At 39.7% G+C, this 21,324-nt stretch overlaps 1 protein-coding gene across 1 annotated transcript in view; it reads right to left on the minus strand.

Annotated features, from left to right (window-relative positions):
* Positions 1–19,374, minus strand: part of LOC128650417 (cytochrome P450 26B1) — an 82,550-nt gene extending 63,176 nt beyond the window's left edge. The window contains exon 1 of the mRNA XM_053704354.1: positions 18,723–19,374. Coding sequence (XP_053560329.1) covers positions 18,723–18,926 — 204 coding nt within the window. The 5' untranslated portion in view covers positions 18,927–19,374. The remainder of the gene's footprint in view (positions 1–18,722) is intronic.
* Between the last annotated feature and the right edge of the window lie 1,950 nt (positions 19,375–21,324).

A 21,324-nucleotide genomic window follows, 5' to 3' on the forward strand; every position in this document is an offset into this window, starting at 1 on the left:
TGGCACACTAGTGTGCCGTGAGAGATCCTCAGGTGTGCCGTGGCTGACAACAGTGCGGGGGTGTCCCTCTTTCAAATTTCTAAATATTGGGAGGTATGTGACAGGCTCATCAGGCATCATTTACAACCATGACATTGACATTCATTCACAGACAATCATTATGATTGTTTGTGAATGAATGTCAATATGTCACGTATAGTTTGTAGGAGGCATGGCATGACAGCACAGTACAGTGTGTGTGTGTGTGTGTATATATATATATATATCCTGTATTAGGCTACAATGTGTGATTTTGTAACATTTTGGGATGGTGGTGTGATACAGGATTTTTTAATGTAAAAAAGTGTGCCACGGCAAAAAAAAGGTTGCAAATCACTGCTAATAGTACAGCTCTGCAAGCTTGTGTTACATACAGTGTGCTAATAGTACAGCTCTGCAAGCTTGTGTTACATACAGTGTGCTAATAGTACAGCTCTGCAAGCTTGTGTTACCTTACTGTGTGATAATAGTACAGCTCTGTAAGCTTGTGTTACCTTACAGTGTGCTAATAGTACAGCTCTGCAAGCTTGTGTTACATACAGTGTGCTAATAGTACAGCTCTGCAAGCTTGTGTTACCTCACTGTGTGCTAATAGTACAGCTCTGCAAGCTTGTGTTACCTTACTGTGTGCTAATAGTACAGCTCTGTAAGCTTGTGTTACCTAAATGTGTGCTAATAGTACAGTTCTGCAAGCTTGTGTTACCTCACTGTGTGCTAATAGTACAGCTCTACAAGCTTGTGTTACCTTACTGTGTGCTAACAGTACAGCTCTGCAAGCTTGTGTTACCTCACTGTGTGTGTTGGGTACAGCTCTGCAAGCTTGTGTTACCTCACTGTGTGCTAATAGTACAGCTCTACAAGCTTGTGTTACCTTCTGTGTGCTAATAGTACAGCTCTGCAAGCTTGTGTTACCTCACTGTGTGCTAATAGTACAGCTCTGCAAGCTTGTGTTACCTTACAGTGTGCTATTAGTACAGCTCTGCAAGCTTGTGTTACCTTACAGTGTGCTATTAGTACAGCTCTGCAAGCTTGTGTTACCTTACAGTGTGCTATTAGTACAGCTCTGCAAGATGTGTGCTAATAGTACAGCTGTGCAAGCTTGTGTTACTTCACTGTGTGCTAATAGTACAGCTCTGCAAGCTTGTGTTACCTTACACTGTGCTAATAGTACAGCTCTGTGTGCTCGTGTTACCTCACTGTGTGCTAATAGTACAGCTCTGTGCACTTGTGTTACATCACTTGCTATATTTATTTCTAATATGAAAGTGCAAAAAGGTGTAGTCAGTTAATTTACACACATTTACTACCAAACTGACCAGAAATGCTGTCTGTTGAAATATGTTTTAAGCAGTGTGGCAGTCAGTGGGTTAATGAAATATTTAGCATATGTTGTATGACAATCAGGGATAGGCAAGGTGTCTGTACACGGACACTGGTGTCCGTGACTAGCCCTTGCAGTGTCTGCCACAACCTTAGTATATCTTTTCTTTCTGGGTAAAAAATAGCTATAAAAACCTTATGCAGTGTGAATAAAGTTAGTAGCTTGTCAAGAGACTGCTAGCGATATTGGGTGATAAGTTATGGAATAAATAAAGCCTGAGTGAAATACTGGATGTGTATCTGCATCTATAATAACACCCAGCTCTATACAAAGACACAGTAAGACACTGGCAAATGCGTATAGCCAGACAAGGGCTGGTTATAGGGTCAGTGGTATCTGCATCAGTATAATAACACCCAGCACTATATAATGACACACTAGTGACACTGGCACATGGGTATAGCCAGAGGAGGGCTGGTTATAGGATCAGTGGTATCTGCATCAGTATAATAACACCCAGCGCTATATAATGACACACTAGTGACACTGGCACATGGGTATAGCCAGAGGAGGGCTGGTTATAGAATCAGTGGTATTTGCATCAGTATAATAACACCCAGCACTATATAATGACACAGTAGTGACACTGGAACAGGAATATAGCCAGAGGAGGGCTGGTTATAGGATCAGTGGTATCTGCATCAGTAAAATAACACCAACCACTATATAATGACACAGTAGTGACACTGGCTCATGTGTATAGCCAGAGGAGGGCTGGTTATAGGATCAGTGATAGCTGCATCAGTATAATAACACCCAACACTATATAATGACACAGTAGTGACACTGGCTCATGGGTATAGCCAGAGGAGGGCTGGTTATAGGGTCAGTGGTATCTGCATCAGTATAATAACACCAAGCACTATACAAAGACACAGTAGCGACACTGGCACATGGGTATAGTCAGAGGAGGGCTGGTTATAGGATCAGTGGTGTCTGCATCAGTATAATAACACTCCACACTATATAATGACACAGTAGTGACACTGGCTCATGGGTATAGTCAGAGGAGGGCTGGTTATAGGTTCAGTGGTATCTGCATCAGTATAATAACACTCCACACTATATAATGACACAGTAGTGACACTGGCTCATGGGTATAGTCAGAGGAGGGCTGGTTATAGGTTCAGTGGTGTCTGCATCAGTATAATAACACCCAGCTCTATATAATGACACAGTAGTGACACTGGCTCATGGGTATAGCCAGAGGAGGGCTGGTTATAGGGTCAGTGGTATTTGCATCAGTATAATAACACCTAGCACTATATAATAACACAGTAGTGACACTGGCTCATGGGTATAGCCAGAGGAGGGCTGGTTATAGGATCAGTGGTGTCTGCATCAGTATAATAACACCATACACTATAAATTAATGTTTTTAATTTCAAATATACCTTGGTGTCCTTCACTAAGGTCTGTACTTTGGAAAATGTCCGTCACAGCCTTTGTGCCTATCCCTGATGACAATATAACAACTTTATGATAAGTATGTTCCTACCATCATAAGGATACATACAAATACACTGAACATCTCTCTTAACTGCTTATACTTGTTACTGTACTATATGTGATATTGCAAATCTCATATTTAATACTTTAGTAGCTACACTCAGCTGTCAGAAACACACAGCTTGTCTATAAAAGAACAAGTATGTGCCATTAAGATTACACTGTCATACTCTGAACTTGAGTATTGGTCCATCTGCTTTAAAAACTCCTGGTGTCACATATTCTGTATTCACTTTTGCTTTACAGCTGCTATGAGGTAAATACTGTATATAGTAACTTCACTATCACTACAGAAATACAGAAACTAAAGCTGATGTGAATCAATTTACAAGAGCGCACTGTATAACAACTTATCCACCATCCTTTTGTTAATGACTCAAGTACAGGTAGAAAGGCCTTTATGCAAACTGCTTGGGACAGGAAAAGGTTTGGATTTTGGAATATTTGCATCTGTAAAATGGGACAGTTTGGAGAAGGGATGGAACCAAGTGTAAATAATATTATCTTATATCATTAGGCAATATTTACAAATTACATGTAATAATACAACTTATACATGTAACTTAAAGATTGCTTTATATCATTTGTAATACTTTATTGTACATAGTACCATCCGAAATATAGTACAGTACTGCAATCAGAAAGGTAATATTTGTTGTTTTAAATAAATCTAGATTATTATTATTTGCATTTAATAAACACAAACATCAAACCAAAAAACAAAGGCAGGGAAGATAGTGACTTACAAATAGGTGGAGGGAAGTAATCTTTGATCATTTTAGTTAAAAATAAATAATGGTTAAAAAGTTTACATTTCAGAATAAGTTTAGATTTTCTAATTCTGGATTTGGGGATTTGCACCTGTCATGTTAAAATGATTAGCATTACATAAATACAATCTTCATATTAGAACATTGTAAATGATGATGTCATATGGTTAGCTGCTTGCTGTCACACACATAATGAGGCAAGCTCACAGGGCAACAGCACGTACTACTGAGACTTCCATACAGCAATAAATCAATAACTCCAACTCATTCTTATTAGTTAATACAGGAATTGTCAGTGTTATTTTAAACTTAGAAAATAGACAGAGTATTAAGTAGCCAGATACACATATTAATATGTCAAAGAAAAAAAATTATGTATAGAGAAAAAAAAGTTTAAAAAAAAGCCATTTTTGTAAGCCATGGTTTCCAGGACTTATTAAAACTTGGTTTAAAGGCACATTAAACTAAACACTTAATTTCCCATGAGGAACGGGCTGACAAACCATGGTTTCTCCTGGGCAAAAAAAAAGGCAAGTCTCATTTAAGTACCTGCAGGGCTATTACAAGAAGGCTGCCGCCAGTAAACACTGTGATTGTGCAAATTCGCTTACTCACTCACACACAGCCTCACTCACACACAGTCACGCTCACACAGTCACAGTCACACACACACAGTCACCCAGCCTCACTCACAAAGTCACACTCACGCACAGTCACACTCACACACAGTCACACTCACACACAGTCACACTCACACACAGCCACAATCACACACAGCAGCACTCACACAAAATCACACTCAAACACAGACTCACTCACACACAGCCTCACTCACACACAGTCACACATAGTCACACTCACACATAGTCACACTCACACACAGCCTCACTCACACACAGCCTCACTTACACAGAGTCACACTCACACACAGTCATACTCACACACAGCCTCACTCACACACAGTCCCACATTGTCACACTCACACATAGTCACACTCACACACAGCATCACGCACACACAGTCACACTCACACATAGTCACACTCAGACACAGCCTCACTCACACATAGTCACACTCACACACAGCCTCACTCACCCACAGTCACACTCAGACAAATTAAATAAATATATCTATGGATATTGTATTGTACTAAAAAGGTAATTATAGTTGAAAAATCACATGCTCTAATTTGTTAGACCAGCAACTCTGCACCTCTATGTGTTTACCCCAAGTAGAAACTGATGCTGACCCAATCAGCAGAGCTAATTGCACATTGGATTAATGCTAGTATTACAATGACATGTTATAATGAATTACAGCAATTAATTTGTTTACTGTAATAACCCTTTCATGTAATGAAAAGGAAAGGAATTTTGTATAAATATGTATTCATTTCACCCAAGTATAACATAGTATTAGTAACATTATTTTACAATTATATATGATATAGTGCAACTGGGATTGAAAAATCATAGAAGCCAGGGCTCAAGGGCTCCAAAAATTCTACTTTTGGCTCCTATTTTTTTCTTCTTTTTTTTTGGTTATTTGAAAATCAACAGGTGCCCCTTGTGGATTTTTAGATGTATGTGAATCTAGATTTTACAGATATTAATTTGGGTAACTTTAATTAGCTATCAATAGCTGTGCAGCCTTCCCAGTGAACTTTTCATGAAGTATTAGAAACTAAATAATAGACAGTCGGAGAGGGAGATGACAGACAGTCAGACACGATAGTCAGAAAGAGAAAGATGACAGACAGACAGTCAGACAAGATAGGCAGATAGACACGACAGGCAGACAGACATGACAGATGATAGATAGATGGATAGATAAATAGATAGATAGATAATAGATGATAGATAGATGATAGATAGATGATAGATAGATAGATAGATAGATAGATAGATAGATAGATAGATAGATAGATAGATAGATAGATAGATAGATAGATAGATAGATAGATGATAGATAGATGATAGATAGATGATAGATAGATGATAGATAGATAGATAGATAGATAGATAGATAGATAGATAGATAGATAGATAGATAGATAGATAGATAGATAGATAGATAGATGGATAGTCTCTGCACTGGTGGTATACTTAAAATTTCAAATCCCTTGACTAGAATTTAGAACAACACAAGCTGCAAGCTTCTTGGGTCAGCGGTTCCCATTTCCTTTATGACTCCATGTACAGCACAAAGCATATAAAAACAAATAACAGTTAATATAATACAGACAGAAGTAATCTGAATATCTCTGTAGCACACAGAAATAAAAAAAAAACTCTAAGGTCCTTGTGCAAACAGAAACAGTGGTTGTGAATTCTCAAAGTTCAGGTGACCCTGTTTCTGATCTACGTAAATATAATTAAAGTACTTTTTGTGCCATTAATAAAGAGATATTTGTACAACATTTCCACTGCTGTACAAAGACTACCTTCATGTGGCAGCCGTTTCGACTGGAGTCCAATTTATACAAAATTTTGTATTTTTAGCCTAGGACTGTTTTTGGATGGAGCCTGTGGAAAAAGGAATACCCTTTTTCGTACCCCTGTAAAATATCTGATAAATTTCTTAAAGAAAATATCTTTTTCTGTTGTTTTTATATAAAGCAGGAATCTAAGTTAACCCTTTGAACGGCTGGACATTAGTGTGAATGCAGTGGCTTCATTGCTATTGAACTATGCAGGGAACTCCTTAAGTAATGTCTTATATGTCAGAGGATTTTTGTTGCAGCAGGACTGAATTAAATAAAGCCCTGGATTTCATCTACTCTCGCCATGCCTGTATATCTAAGTGATAACTGAGATGCTGGTAAAATATTGCAAGTTAAATCTTCCCTTAGGCAGAAGTTAAAGACCCCTCTGTCACTCCAGAAGGTGTTTACAGAAAATGTATCTGTTAAGTGTAAACAAATGACCTTTTTAAACCTATAAAGCAACAAAGGAAATTCTGTACAGAAATACTCAGACAACCAATGGGCTCTAAATTTTACACTTCCTGCACAGTGCAATCACTTCCTCAAACTCTCCATTTAGCTAATCCTTGGTCAACACTGTGCCAAACCAGCTGGTATAGTTGATAGACAGCTCTAACATTCTTTCTAAGTCAATGTGCTCAGTAATTGCACTATAAAGATGGCACTGGTGCAATTATTTATAGTATAATGGATTGGATATTACAAATAAAAAAAACAGACTGTGGAGGGAATCTGTATTCAGGAAATGTAATGGTTCGGATAGATGTAAAAAGGGAAATAAAATACCCCTTTTCTCTAGTACACTGATACATAGGGAACTTTACACCTATAACGCAATATGCTAATACCCAATCAGATGTAACATAACTTTTTATATTTATGTAAGTGATTTAAAGGGACATGAAACCCAAGAATGTTTCTGTCATGATTTAGATAGAGCATGAATATTTTAAACAACTCTCAAATGTACTGCTATTATCTCGTTTTATTCGTTCTTTTGGTATTTTTTTTTTAAAAAAAGCATATCTAGGTAGGCTCAGCAACACAAATGCATTACTGGGAGCTAGTTGCTGATTGGTGGTCGCACATATATGCCTCTTGTCATTGGTTCATCTGATGCCCTCATATACCTCTTCTCATTGGTTCACCTGATGCCCTCAGCTACCTCCCAGTAGTGCATTTCTGATTGTTCAACAAAGGATAATAAGAGAACAAAGTATATTTTATTATAGACGTGAATTGGAAAGTTGTTTAAAATTATTTGTTCTATGTGAATTATGAAAGAAAATAATTTTTTTTCATATCCCTTTAAAGTTTTTTTATATATTTACTGTAGCTCTTTTACTGTAGCTCTTGCTAATAGGTAGGCTCATATTGTCAAGCCAATCACCACATGCACCATAGAAATACACACAATGAAAAGGGAGAAGCTGGGAGTGAAGAAATATTTACAGGCCTGCTTACAGCACAACAAATAAATTGTGCACTCTATAATCATTCATTTCCTGTGCAGAAACACTGCACATGTGGGATTTGGTTTTGTGGACAACTCTACATAACAAATGAAAAACTAATCAGAAAAGAGGGAATTGTTTCTTGATAACTCAGTAGCTGACTTAGGTTGACTGGCTCATGTCTTGATAACTCAGTAGCTGACTTAGGCTGACTGGCTCATGTCTTGATAACTCAGTAGCTGACTTAGGCTGACTGTCTCATGTCTTGATAACTCAGTAGCTGACTTAGGCTGACTGGCTCATGTCTTGATAACTCAGTAGCTGACTTAGGCTGACTGGCTCATGTCTTGATAACTCAGTAGCTGACTTATGCTGACTGTCTCATGTCTTGATAACTCAGTAGCTGACTTAGGCTGACTGGCTCATATCCTGCAGCAGACACGATCCTTTTCAGCTTTGACCGTTGCCACGCTCTAAGCAAAAGGGAATAGAGCCTAGAAGTCAAGAAATAAACAATAATAATGGGAATCTTCTTTAAAGATTTCTATGGGCCAGATTTATTAAGGGGTCGGAGAACCGTTTCTCTACAGGGTCATCACATTTCTTCTTCTTAACCCACTTTGCCACCTGTTATGTGGCGTATCTCAATTCCCCCCCCAGGAATTTTCCGACCAGGGAGATTGATGGCCCTTGCTGGCATGTGATTGGCTGTGCACAAGCAGGGGGCAGCGTTACACACTAGCTGTAGTGTGCAATGATAAATGCGGGCAGAGTATTGCTAGTGCTACCCACTAGACTTGAAGCCGGTCAAACAGGGATGAAGATGTACGCCCCTGTCCACCTTACTTTGGTAAATCTTGCCCCATGTCACTTTAAAGGGACAATAAACTCCTTGTAATTCTAAGACATTTATGTTGTGTGACAATGAGTAATTATGTTTGAAAAGCTAGCACTCGCCCTTTAAAGTCTCGTTGGGTCTTGTTGCTGTGCTTCGTCTCCAGGATGGTGTCTCCATGTCATGGTTTGCCTTTATGTTGTTTTACTAGCCATAACTAAATATTTTATATAAAAATGTCAAGGCGTTTACTTATTCATGGAAACATTTGCCTTAATATTAAAAGGATGTGCACAGGATCTCAGAGTGGTACCTCTCTGGCTGGTCAAGTGATAAAGTGTAATCAATTTCCAATTATTTTACAATCTATCTTCTATTCATGTGTCAATTAAAAATATTTAAACAACTGTTTTTGCCCCACACTCCTAGAGCAGTCAAAAATCAAGATCTTTAAACTAGGTTTCCATAATGACGCTAATAGCCTAAACCAGCTATTTGATTTGTAGCATTTGCAGGTTAAAGATTTTGCTTCTTGCCCCTCAAGGGAACATGAGACAATCACATGTTTTTAAACAACAACAAAAAGGATTTGTAATGTCCCTTTAAAAATATTAAAAAGCAAAAACTATCTATTGTGAAAAATATAAACCATGTTCAGGATTAGGGCCAATATAAGTAACTGGACTCTCACCACCTTCTGGTATAAATGTACACACACATACACAGTCACACAGACACATATATACACACCCACATACATACATACATACACACACACACACGTGACATTATATACACATGCACACACATACACAGTCACACAGACACATATATACATACCTACATACATACATACATACACACACACGTGACATTATACACACATACACAGTAACACAGACACATATATACACACCCACATACATACATACACACACACGTGACATTATATACACATGCACACACATACACAGTAACACAGACACATATATACACACCCACATACATACATACACACACACATGACATTATATACACATACACACACATACACAGTCACACAGACACATATATACACATACATACATACATACATGCACACACACATTGTATACACATACATATACATACACAGATACACACAGTCACACAGACACATATATACACACCCACATACATACATACAAACACACACATTATATACACATACACACACATACACAGTCACAAAGACACATATATACACATACATACATGCACACACACACACATTGTGTACACATCCATATACATATACAGATACACACATACACAGTCACAAAGACACATATATACACATACACCCACATACACTGACACACTCATAATACACACACATTATATGCACATACATACACAGACACATAGATACACATATATACCCACATACAAAGACACAAACATACACAGTCACAAAGACACATATATACACATACATACACAGACACATAGATAAACATATACCCACATACAAAGACACAAACATACATTGTCATACAGACACATACATACATACACAGACACATACATAAACATATACCCACATACAAAGACACAAACATACATTGTCACACAGACACATACATACATACACAGACATACACAGACACACTCATAATACACACACATTATATGTACATACATACACAGACACTTACATAAACATATACCCACATACAAAGACACACACATACATTGTCATACAGACACACTCATAAGCATATATACACAAACATACATATACATACACACATGTACATACACACACAAATATATATATACACACACACAGAGACACAACATATACAGTTACACAGACACATAGATACAAGGGCAATAACAAAATGATTTAACATACAAGAGCTTTTTTTGTTGCTCTTTTATAGCGCTTTAACTTTAGAATAATGTTTCAGTCAGTTATCTAAAGCTGGTTACACGACAATACTATTTAATAAAAGTTATTCCTTTTACATTATCATTTATTATTATACCTGCTCTCTACATCTCTCTCTCTCTTTCCCTTTATCTTGCTCCAAGAACCTTTAATAAAATCTCATGGACCAGTACCAGTCAACAGACTAGCTGTTGAAATAAATACTGCTGTAAATTATTAGTAAATGCTGCTTTTTTTATAAACAAAAAGGGATACTGTGTTGCAGCCTTGTGGTAAAGGGGGAGGTGAAGGTTGGGTCAGCGAATTCAGAAGTCTGAATAAGACTGGATGCTCTGTACAAATTACATCATGGTGTAGACAAGGATTCAAGATAGGATTACAGCTCCATAATGATCTCACACACAAGAGCCACAAAGCCTCTCGAAATATTTGTTGGGGCGGTTCAGGCCTCCAACAACCTAATTGCTGTGATAATGACACGTTAAGAGTCATTCAGCAAATCAAAAGCAAAACACAACGTCAAAGACAAAGTTATATAGAGAACAAGAATAGGATTAACTTGCTAATGATATATCAGCAGATATGTGTGTAATACAAACACATTTGTACTAAACTGTTAAATACACTGTGTTGTACATGTACAATTCTCACTGTATAGATATATATGCAGCCTGATCACCCTGGTGTGACATTCCCCTATATAATCAGGGTCACCCTGGTGTGACATTCCCCTATATAATCAGGATCACCCTGTGTGACATTCCCCTATATAATCAGGATCACCCTAGTGTGACATTCCCCTATATGATCAGGGTCACCCTGGTGTGACATTCCCCTATATGATCAGGATCACCCTGGTGTGACATTCCCCTATATGATCAGGATCACCCTGGTGTGACATTCCCCTATATGATCAGGATCACACTGGTGTGACATTCCCCTATATAATCAGGATCACCCTAGTGTGACATTCCCCTATATGATCAGGGTCACCCTGGTGTGACATTCCCCTATATGATCAGGATCACCCTGGTGTGACATTCCCCTATATGATCAGGATCACCCTGGTGTGACATTCCCCTATATAATCAGGATCACCCTAGTGTGACATTCCCCTATATGATCAGGGTCAGGCTGCATATTCTAAATATATAATGGTATATAAATTATGGTCATTGTGGTTTTATGGTATAAACTACTGGCACATTAATAGGAATTTCAGGTACCCAAATAAAATACTCTAAAAAAATAATAATAAATATATATATATATATACACACACACATATAGACACATTATATATACACACACACACATATATATACACACACATATATATATATATATATATATATATATATACATATACACACACACACACACACACATATATATATATATATATACATACACACACATATAGACACATTATATATATATATATATATATATATATATATATATATATATATATATATATATATATATATATATATATACATACACACACATATAGACACATTATATATATATATATATATATATATATATATATATACATACACACACACACACATATAGACACATTTTATATATATATATATATATATATATATATATATATACACACACACACACACAGTCACACACATATATATATATACACACACACACACACACACATATATATATATACACACACACACACACACACATATATATATATATATATATATACACACACATACACACACATATATATATATATATATATATATATATATATATATATATATATATATATATATATATATATATATATATATATATATATATATACACACACACACACACATATATATATATATATATATACACACACATATAGACACATACAATAGCATTGGTTTGTGGTAGATACATTTTCACCAAGAAAAGTGACCCCTAAATCCTTGAATACAATTATTACCTATAGAGATTCCCTGGCTCTTGCAGAAACAAATGATGTTATGCTGCCATCTATCTCATCATATTGTAAATTAAACTATTACATTGTGACATATAACTGGGTATTTTGAAAATGAAGAGTTCCTTTCAGTAGCTGTGCTGTGTTCATTATATTATACTTGACTGCAGAAATCATGCATTACCTATTTATTTTAGTAAATAGGCAGAAGTTCACTATAAGACACCTGGGTGATCAAAGGTGAATGTTGTTAACCTTTTAGATGATCTCACAGGCAACAAATGGTTAATGCAGGCTGGTAGAATAAGGAAGGCAGAGGTGATTAAAAGAGAATTGAGTTTAGGTAGAGGGTGGAAGGCTGGGTGTGGGGGGCACATCCTGCACAGGACAGGATATGAGGGGCCACAGGGAAACTCTGTTGCCCACATCTGATTTAACCCATTCATTGCCTAATGTAAGATGTAACAAAAGCATTTTTTACATAGAATTATAATATATATATGTATGTATTAATATAAATGTAAAAACCTGCCCAGCCTTAAATACAAACTTCTAGTAATGCGTATTAACACCTTTACAATGTATTGCAGCCTTGTCAGGCAATGATGGGTTAAACCTTAAACTCTTTAATTCTACAAAGGGTAGGATCTGTGTCCTGTGGGAGGGTGCAAGCCTCAGATATCTGCATTTACTGCACTCCTGACATAAAAGGAATAGCAAGCAACATGCAGCAACAGGAACTGAAGTAGTTAATTGTATGCAAGTGACAAGAGGTGTGGAGAGATTCCCAAACCTTCCACCCGCTTAGTAATTAAATCAAAGCCAAGGGAAATAGCCATGTGCAGATATGAAATCCTTACTAATTGGATTTTTATTCAAAAGCGTTAACGTGTTAACCCTTTGATTGTCGCAGCTACCGAATAATGCAATAGCAGGTGGATCTCTATTTGGTCTGTACTTGAGGAATTGCAGATAAAAGTGAAAAGTATTTGTTGATCTAAACTTCATTCAAAACAATTTGCTGGAGATTGCAAGTCTGTTATCTGGGATACCCCCACGGTTCCAAAAATATATGTTTTTAGCATCCCCACCCAAAAAAAATCCACACAGCAGCAAAACCAGATAAATACAAACATGAATATTCGTGTCCTGAAGTACAGTACTGCAAGCACCAGCAGGTAGTGATGCCTTCTAATGGAACATTATTTTTGTTGTTTTGCTTAGTTTTTGTAATATTCTATTCCCCATAACTCAGTCACATTTATTCTCCAGCATTTAAAAAATAATCCTATTAATGGCTAAGAACAGCACATAACACAATCTTTCACTCCAACCTTTACCAATAACGCTATTATAAAAGGTAGATTTTCTCAATGAAAGGCTTCTAATGTAGCATTTGAAGTGGTCTATTCTGGCTGTCAGATCTTATGAAAGTTATTTTAACTCAGTGAGACCAACAGCTCAAATTATAGCTCTTTACTGGAAAACTTCTGTGGGCACTATATATACACTAATATACATACACAAATAAATACATAGACTAATAAATATATATATACACAAATATACAAACACTAATATACATACACAAATAAATACATAGACTAATATATATATATATATATATATATATATATATATATATATATACACAAATATACATACACAAATAAATACATAGACTAATAAATATATATATATATATATATACACACAAATATACATACACAAATAAATACATACACTAATAAATATATATACACAAATATACAAACACTATTATACATACACAAATAAATACATTCACTAATACATATATATATACACAAATATACAAACACTATAATAAATACACAAATAAATACATACACTAATATACATTCACTAATTCACTAATATACATACGCAAATAAATGCATACACTAATATACATACACTAATATACATACACAAATATACATACGCTAATATACATACACAAATACATGCATACGCTAATATACATACACAAATACATGCATACGCTAATATACATACACAAATAAATGCATACATTAATATACATACACAAATAAATGTATACACAAATATACATACACAGATATACATACATTAATATACATACACAGATATACATACACAAATATACATACACAAATAAATACATACACATGCTGTGCACCTAAATACAGAGGGATGATCTACTCGTTATAAGTACACATATGCTATAAATCTAGTGAATAAAACAATTATTGCTATACACATTAATGTATCTAGTCTGCCATGTGTTACTTTATAGCACAGGAATATATATTTCTTATACCCAGTGAATGTTTATTACAACCCCTATCTCCCTGGCCAGCACATAGTAGCACACAGAAATATATCTGGCTGTTCCCAACTACCCACCCACAGCCTCAGACGGTGCCACCTCCACTCCTCTCCCTGCCAGAGGTTAATTCCGGGTTAATCCTCCCATTACCCACAGCAGCTCCCGGTGTCCCCGCGTCCGCTAATGAGGAGCCGCTGCCAGTGACCTGCGGAATGCAGCCCCCCCGCGCGCACAGGGCTGGTAGCACCGAGGAACCAGTGCCAGGACCCGGCACCTCCCGGGATTTCCCACCGGCTGCCACTTAACTGCTAATGATCCGCTTCTTCCAGAGATCTCAACCAGCCCTGTCCCGGAATTAGTTCTACAGGACAGGGATCCCCAGGTTCCCTAGTTGTACCGGGCTGGCCGGGATCTAGTGTCTAGGGATCCTCCGGCTTGTTCCGCTCCCTAGTGAGCCCAGAGTACTGCTGGTTCCCAGCCACTTAAAGTGACACTGCACAGTCTGTAGGGCTCCAGCGCATGTCATTGTATAACATCCAGGCTGTCCTGTTGTGACCTGCAGAGCTTGCACTCTATCTCAGTGACTTCTTATTGTACTCACCGAACACATTTTACAGGTGTTCACCTCACCCAGGACTGGTAGCTGCCCCTAACCTAGTACTGGTAACTGCCCCCTCAGCACTGCTAGCTGCCCCCTTACCCAGTACTGTTAGCTGCCCCTAACCTAGTACTGGTAGCTGCCCCCTAACCTAGTACTGGTAACTGCCCCCTCAGCACTGCTAGCTGCCCCCTTACCCAGTACTGTTAGCTGCCCCTAACCTAGTACTGGTAACTGCCCCCTAACCTAGTACTGGTAGCTGCCCCCCTCAGCACTGCTAGCTGCCCCCTTACCCAGTACTGTTAGCTGCCCCTAACCTAGTACTGGTAACTGCCCCCTAACCTAGTACTGGTAGCTGCCCCCTCAGCACTGCTAGCTGCCCCTTATCCAGTACTGTTAGCTGGCCCATAACCTAGTACTGGTAGCTGCCCCCTTCAGCACTGCTAGCTGCCCCTTTTCCCAGTACTGTTAGCTGCCCCCTAACCTAGTACTGCTAGCTGCCCCTAACCTAGTACTGGTAATTGCCCCCTCAGCACTGCTAGCTGCCCCTTTTCCCAGTACTGTTAGCTGCCCCCTAACCTAGTACTGTTAGCTGCCCCTAACCTAGTACTGGTAATTGCCCCCTCAGCACTGCTAGCTGCCCCTTACCCAGTACTGTTAGCTGTCCCCTAACCTAATACTGGCAGCTGCCCCCCTCAGCACTGCTAGCTGCCCCCTAACCTAGTACTGTTAGCTGCCCCCCTCAGTACTGTTAGCTGTCCCCCTCAGTACTGTTAGCTGTCCCCTAACCTAGTACTGGTTGCTGCCCCCCTCAGTACTGCTAGCTGCCCCCCTCAGTACTGCTAGCTGCCCCTTACCCAGTATTGCTAGCTGCCCCTAACCTACTACTGGTAGCTGCCCCCCTCAGCACTGCTAGCTGCCCCCTTTTCCCAGTACTGTTAGCTGTCCCCTAACCTAGTACTGGTAGCTGCCCCCTAACCTAATACTGGAAGCCGCCCCCTCAGCACTGATAGCTGCCCCTTACCCAGTACTGTTAGCTGGCCCTTACCCAGCACTGCTAGCTGCCCCTTACCCAGTACTGTTAGCTGCCCCTTACCCAGTACTGTTAGCTGCCCCTTACCCAGTACTGCTAGCTGCCCCCTTACCCAGTACTGTTAGCTGCCCCTTACCCAGTACTGCTAGCTACCCCCTTACCCAATACTTTTAGCTCCCCCTCACCCAGTACTTCCAGCAGCCCCCTTACCCAGTACTGGTAGCTGCTTCATCCAATACTGGTAATTGCCCCCTCACCCAGTACTTCTAGCAGCCCCCTTACCCAGTACTGGTAGCTGCTTCATCCAATACTGATAATTGCCCCCTCACCCAGTACTTCTAGCAGCCCCCTTACCCAGTACTGGTAGCTGCTTCATCCAATACTGGTAATTGCCCCCTCACCCAGTACTTCTAACTGCCCTCACCAATTACAGGTGGCTTCCCCCTCACTTAGTACTGGAACCACCTCTCACCCAGTACTGCTAGCTCACCCAATACTGGTTATTGCCCCCTTGCCCGGTACTGGTAATTGCCCCCTTGCCCAGTACTGGTAGTTGTCCCCTTGTCCAGTACTGGTAAGTGCCCCTCGCCCAATACTGGTAATTGCCCTTTGGCCCAGTACTGGGTACATTCAGCTGGATTGAGTAGTAATAAATACCCCCCTCTTTAATACACAACGTCAGTCAGTCAAATGTGATATTTACATTCATTCCAATGCACCGTGCAAAATCTTTATAAACCTGTATAAGATGAATGTTTGTTTGCACAACATATGCCAGAATGTATTAATATAATCACTGCATCACACAATGCCACTCTCATAATATGCTGCTCTGTGTAACTGTATCTTATTGGTACCACACTACCCGTGTATAGTGCCAACCTGGTGATCACAATATGGAAAATACACATAGAATATTCTTAGAATTTAAATTTTACAGACAGAATATTTTCAGTTACTAAAGTTTCACTAACCCATTGGGGTTTCCATACCTACCTACATACCGCACACTTACCATAAAAATACCATATCCGAATCACACCCCTCACATCCCAGCCCGGATACCCTTTGCCAACCAACAGCAACTTTATCATATCATATAACTTGCACTCAACCATGTAATACAATTTCCCATTCACTCCACAACTTAGAGACCTATTAGTTACCTACAGCAGCCGTATAATATCATATCACTGCAGGAAAACCTCTCTCACTTCATTTGAGATCGTACTTGGCTATAGCACAAATGCAATGAGAAGATGCCGTATCTCCCTCCTCTACACTAGCTGGTGCAGAACTCACCTGGGATATCCCTGCCATACAATGCCATATCTCAAACATACTAGGTGGGGTAGCCTTTACAACCCCTGCCATACAATACCATATCTCATGTACACTATCTGGGGTATTCCTTACCTGGAGTACCCATGCCTTACGATGCCATATCTCATGAACACTGCCTGGAGTACCCATGCCTTACAATGCCATTTCTCATACACACTAACTGGGGTAGACTTTACCTGGACAACCCATGCCATACAATACCATATCTCAAGCACACTACCTGGAGTACCCATGATATGCAATTATATATCTCATGCACACAACCTAGAGTACCCATGCCATACAGTGCCATATCTCATGCACACAACCTAGAGTACCCATGCCATACAGTGCCATATCTCATGCACACTGCCTAGAGTACCCATGCCACACAGTGCCATATCTCATGCACACTACCTAGAGTACCCATGCCATACAGTGCCATATCTCATGCACACTACCTAGAGTACCCATGCCATACAATACCATATCTCAAGCACACTACCTGGAGTACCCATGCCACACAGTGCCATATCTCATGCACACTACCTGGAGTACCCATGCCACACAGTGCCATATCTCATGCACACTACCTAGAGTACCCATGCCACACAGTGCCATATCTCATGCACACTATACCCATGCCATACACTGTTATATCTCATGCACACTATACCCATGCCATACACTGTTATATCTCATGCCCACTATACCCATGCCATACACTGTTATATCTCATGCACACTATACCCATGCCATACACTGTTATATCTCATGCACACTATACCCATGCCATACACTGTTATATCTCATGCACTCTACCTGTATAACTCCTACCATACACTGTTATATCTCATGCACACTATACCCATGCCATACACTGTTACATCTCATGCACACTATACCCATGCCATACACTGTTATATCTCATGCACACTATACCCATGCCATACACTGTTATATCTCATGCACACTATACCCATGCCATACACTGTTATATCTCATGCACACTACCTGTATAACTCATGCCATAACTCATACACAGAAGCTGAATTACTCCTTACCTGAAGCACCCAGTGGAAGGTCTCTCCGACGAGAGGGAATCCCATGGATCCCTTGGGGATTGGTAACCTGCAGCTCTTGTCCCGGGTGGCTGCCCAGCGTAGTTGCCACAGTTGCTGGGATACAGCCAAGAGAAGGGCAACTGATACCAGGCAGGCAGCTAGGGTTGCCAGGGCAGACACCAGATCAAAGCTCTCAAACAGCATGGTGGTGGTGGTGGTGGTGGGGATCTGTCACAGCTCTGCTGTTTGGGGCACTCACAGCATAGGGGCACCTGATAAAGAAAATGCCACCAGCACAGTGGTGCTGAAAATGACCAAAATGCTACGGATTTAGCCAAAATGCAGAAATTGTAGCTATCTGACTAAAACACGCCCATTTCACTACTTAAAAAGAAACTTCAGAAACTTTTTTTTTCTTAACTAAAAAAATAAAAATAAAAGTATATAATATCCAGGTCCAGTAAGAGAGAAAAAGAAAAGCTGAATGGGAAGAGTCCTCCTGGTGCAGAGTGGTCGGTGCAGGTATATCCCTGAGTGGGCAGAGGCTGCCACTGACTTGCAGTGCTCCAGTCCCAGTGAGTGTTTATATAGAGACGGGAGGCTGTGCGGGCAGGCGGCCAGGTGCGGGCTGCTCCCCCCTCTCACAGGGCGGGGAGGCGGGCTGGGTCTGAGCTGGCCGGCCGCTGGAGCGTGCGCTGCTTGGAAGTGGCCCAGGGAAGTGGGAGCACCCGGGATGGGGTAGTGGGAGCTGCTGGGCTTCTCCGTGAGCTTCTGGCTGCGGGATCCTCACCTACAGGACACAGACAGACAAGGTGTCAGCTTACTGAGATGTGTCCTATCTGTCACTTATTGTCACTAGTGAGCTCAGGAAGGTGGTGGCCACTGGCTGCAGGTCTTTGCTACAGTTATGGCTACTAATGTCATGGGGCTGGTTAGTCCCTAGAAGTCACACACTGGCTAGTGCTGTCATTCAGTAAGGGACCAGTGTCTGTGAATAGTTTGTCACCTTGTCACAGTTAGTGCAGTCATTTAGCAAGGCTCATATCAATAGGTGGCAAGTACTTCTCATGTACGGTAAGTGGTCACTGGGTGTTACCCTGTGGCTAGTGCTTGTTAATGCGTAATAGTCACTATGTAGCTAGTCCATACCATCCTGTTTAACAAATAATAAAAAGAAATGACCAGTTTCTACACAGGTTGTCTAGCTAGCACCCCATATATATCTAGTGTTTGTGCTAAGAGGTGGTCTTCAGTAGTTTTCTATTTTTTAGTGATACTAATTCTTGTTAATTAGTGGTTGGTGCTGTCACTTGATAACTAGCCACAGTAACTGGCAACTAGTTGCAATGCCTTGTCAGTGGATGCTTGTTCTTGTGTGTGCTGTCACTAAGTGGTTCCAATGACTGCCAAAGTGGCATATTGCTGGTGCAAGATGAAAGCATCACACAACCAGTTAATGTATAATAGCTGTTTACACAAGGAATGTTTCCCCTTTACCACTGTGCACATGTCCCCAAGTGTCTGGTCCCTGGCACAGATATGCCTGCAGGACTTTTGTATATGTATCTGTATTCATCACAATACTATAATACTGTATGATTTTGTCATAGCTGCCCCTGCACACAGCTATCACTTATACCATATTTACACAGTCTGTGACCTGCAGCAAACCCTACTGTGCCTCCACATCTCCCCACAGAGCACGGATTCAGGACATGCATTTGCTTTACATTACAGGAAGACAAAAGTTCATTGATTTAACTTGAACCTCTACAGCTGTTTAAGTCTTTGCAGACGCAATTAGTAAAGGAGTATCTGCTCCGTCACATTGTTCTGGGCATTGAGAATAAACTGTGTTATTGTGAAGCCAATTTAAAGGGAAAGTCTAGTCAAAATTAATTAATGTAAGCTTAGGAGCGGGCCCATTTTTGGTTCAGCACCTTGGGAAGTGCTTGCTGATTAGAGGCTAAATGTAGCCACCAATCACCAAGTTCTATCCATGGTGCTGATTCAAAAATGGACTAGCTCCTTAGCTTAGATTTCTGCTTTTGCAAATAAAGATACCAAGAGAACAAAGAAAAAATATTATATTAGTAAATCAGAAAGTTACTAAAAATTGCATGCTCTATCTGAATCATGAAAGTTTAATTTTGACTAAACTATTCTTTTAATATCTCATTTCAATACCACTTAAATCCTGTTACAGCAGGTGTGCATGAATGTCACTGTCTGCACTGATTTCCTATGTGCTACCCCAGCCAATCTCACTACCCAGTGTCACTGTATCTTTACTCACTGTGTGCCCCTAACAAATCTCACCACCTAATGTCACTGTATCTTTACTCACTGTGTGCCCCTAACAAATCTCACCACCCAATGTCACTGTATCTTTACTCACTGTGTGCCCCTAACAAATCTCACCACCCAATGTCACTGTATCTTTACTCACTGTGTGTCCCTAACAAATCTCACCACCCAGTGTCACTGTATCTTTACTCACTGTGTGCCCCTAACAAATCTCACCACCTAATGTCACTGTATCTTTACTCACTGTGTGCCCCTAACAAATCTCACCACCCAATGTCACTGTATCTTTACTCAC

The sequence above is a fragment of the Bombina bombina genome, chromosome 2 (assembly GCF_027579735.1).
Source record: "Bombina bombina isolate aBomBom1 chromosome 2, aBomBom1.pri, whole genome shotgun sequence".
NCBI lineage: Eukaryota > Metazoa > Chordata > Amphibia > Anura > Bombinatoridae > Bombina > Bombina bombina.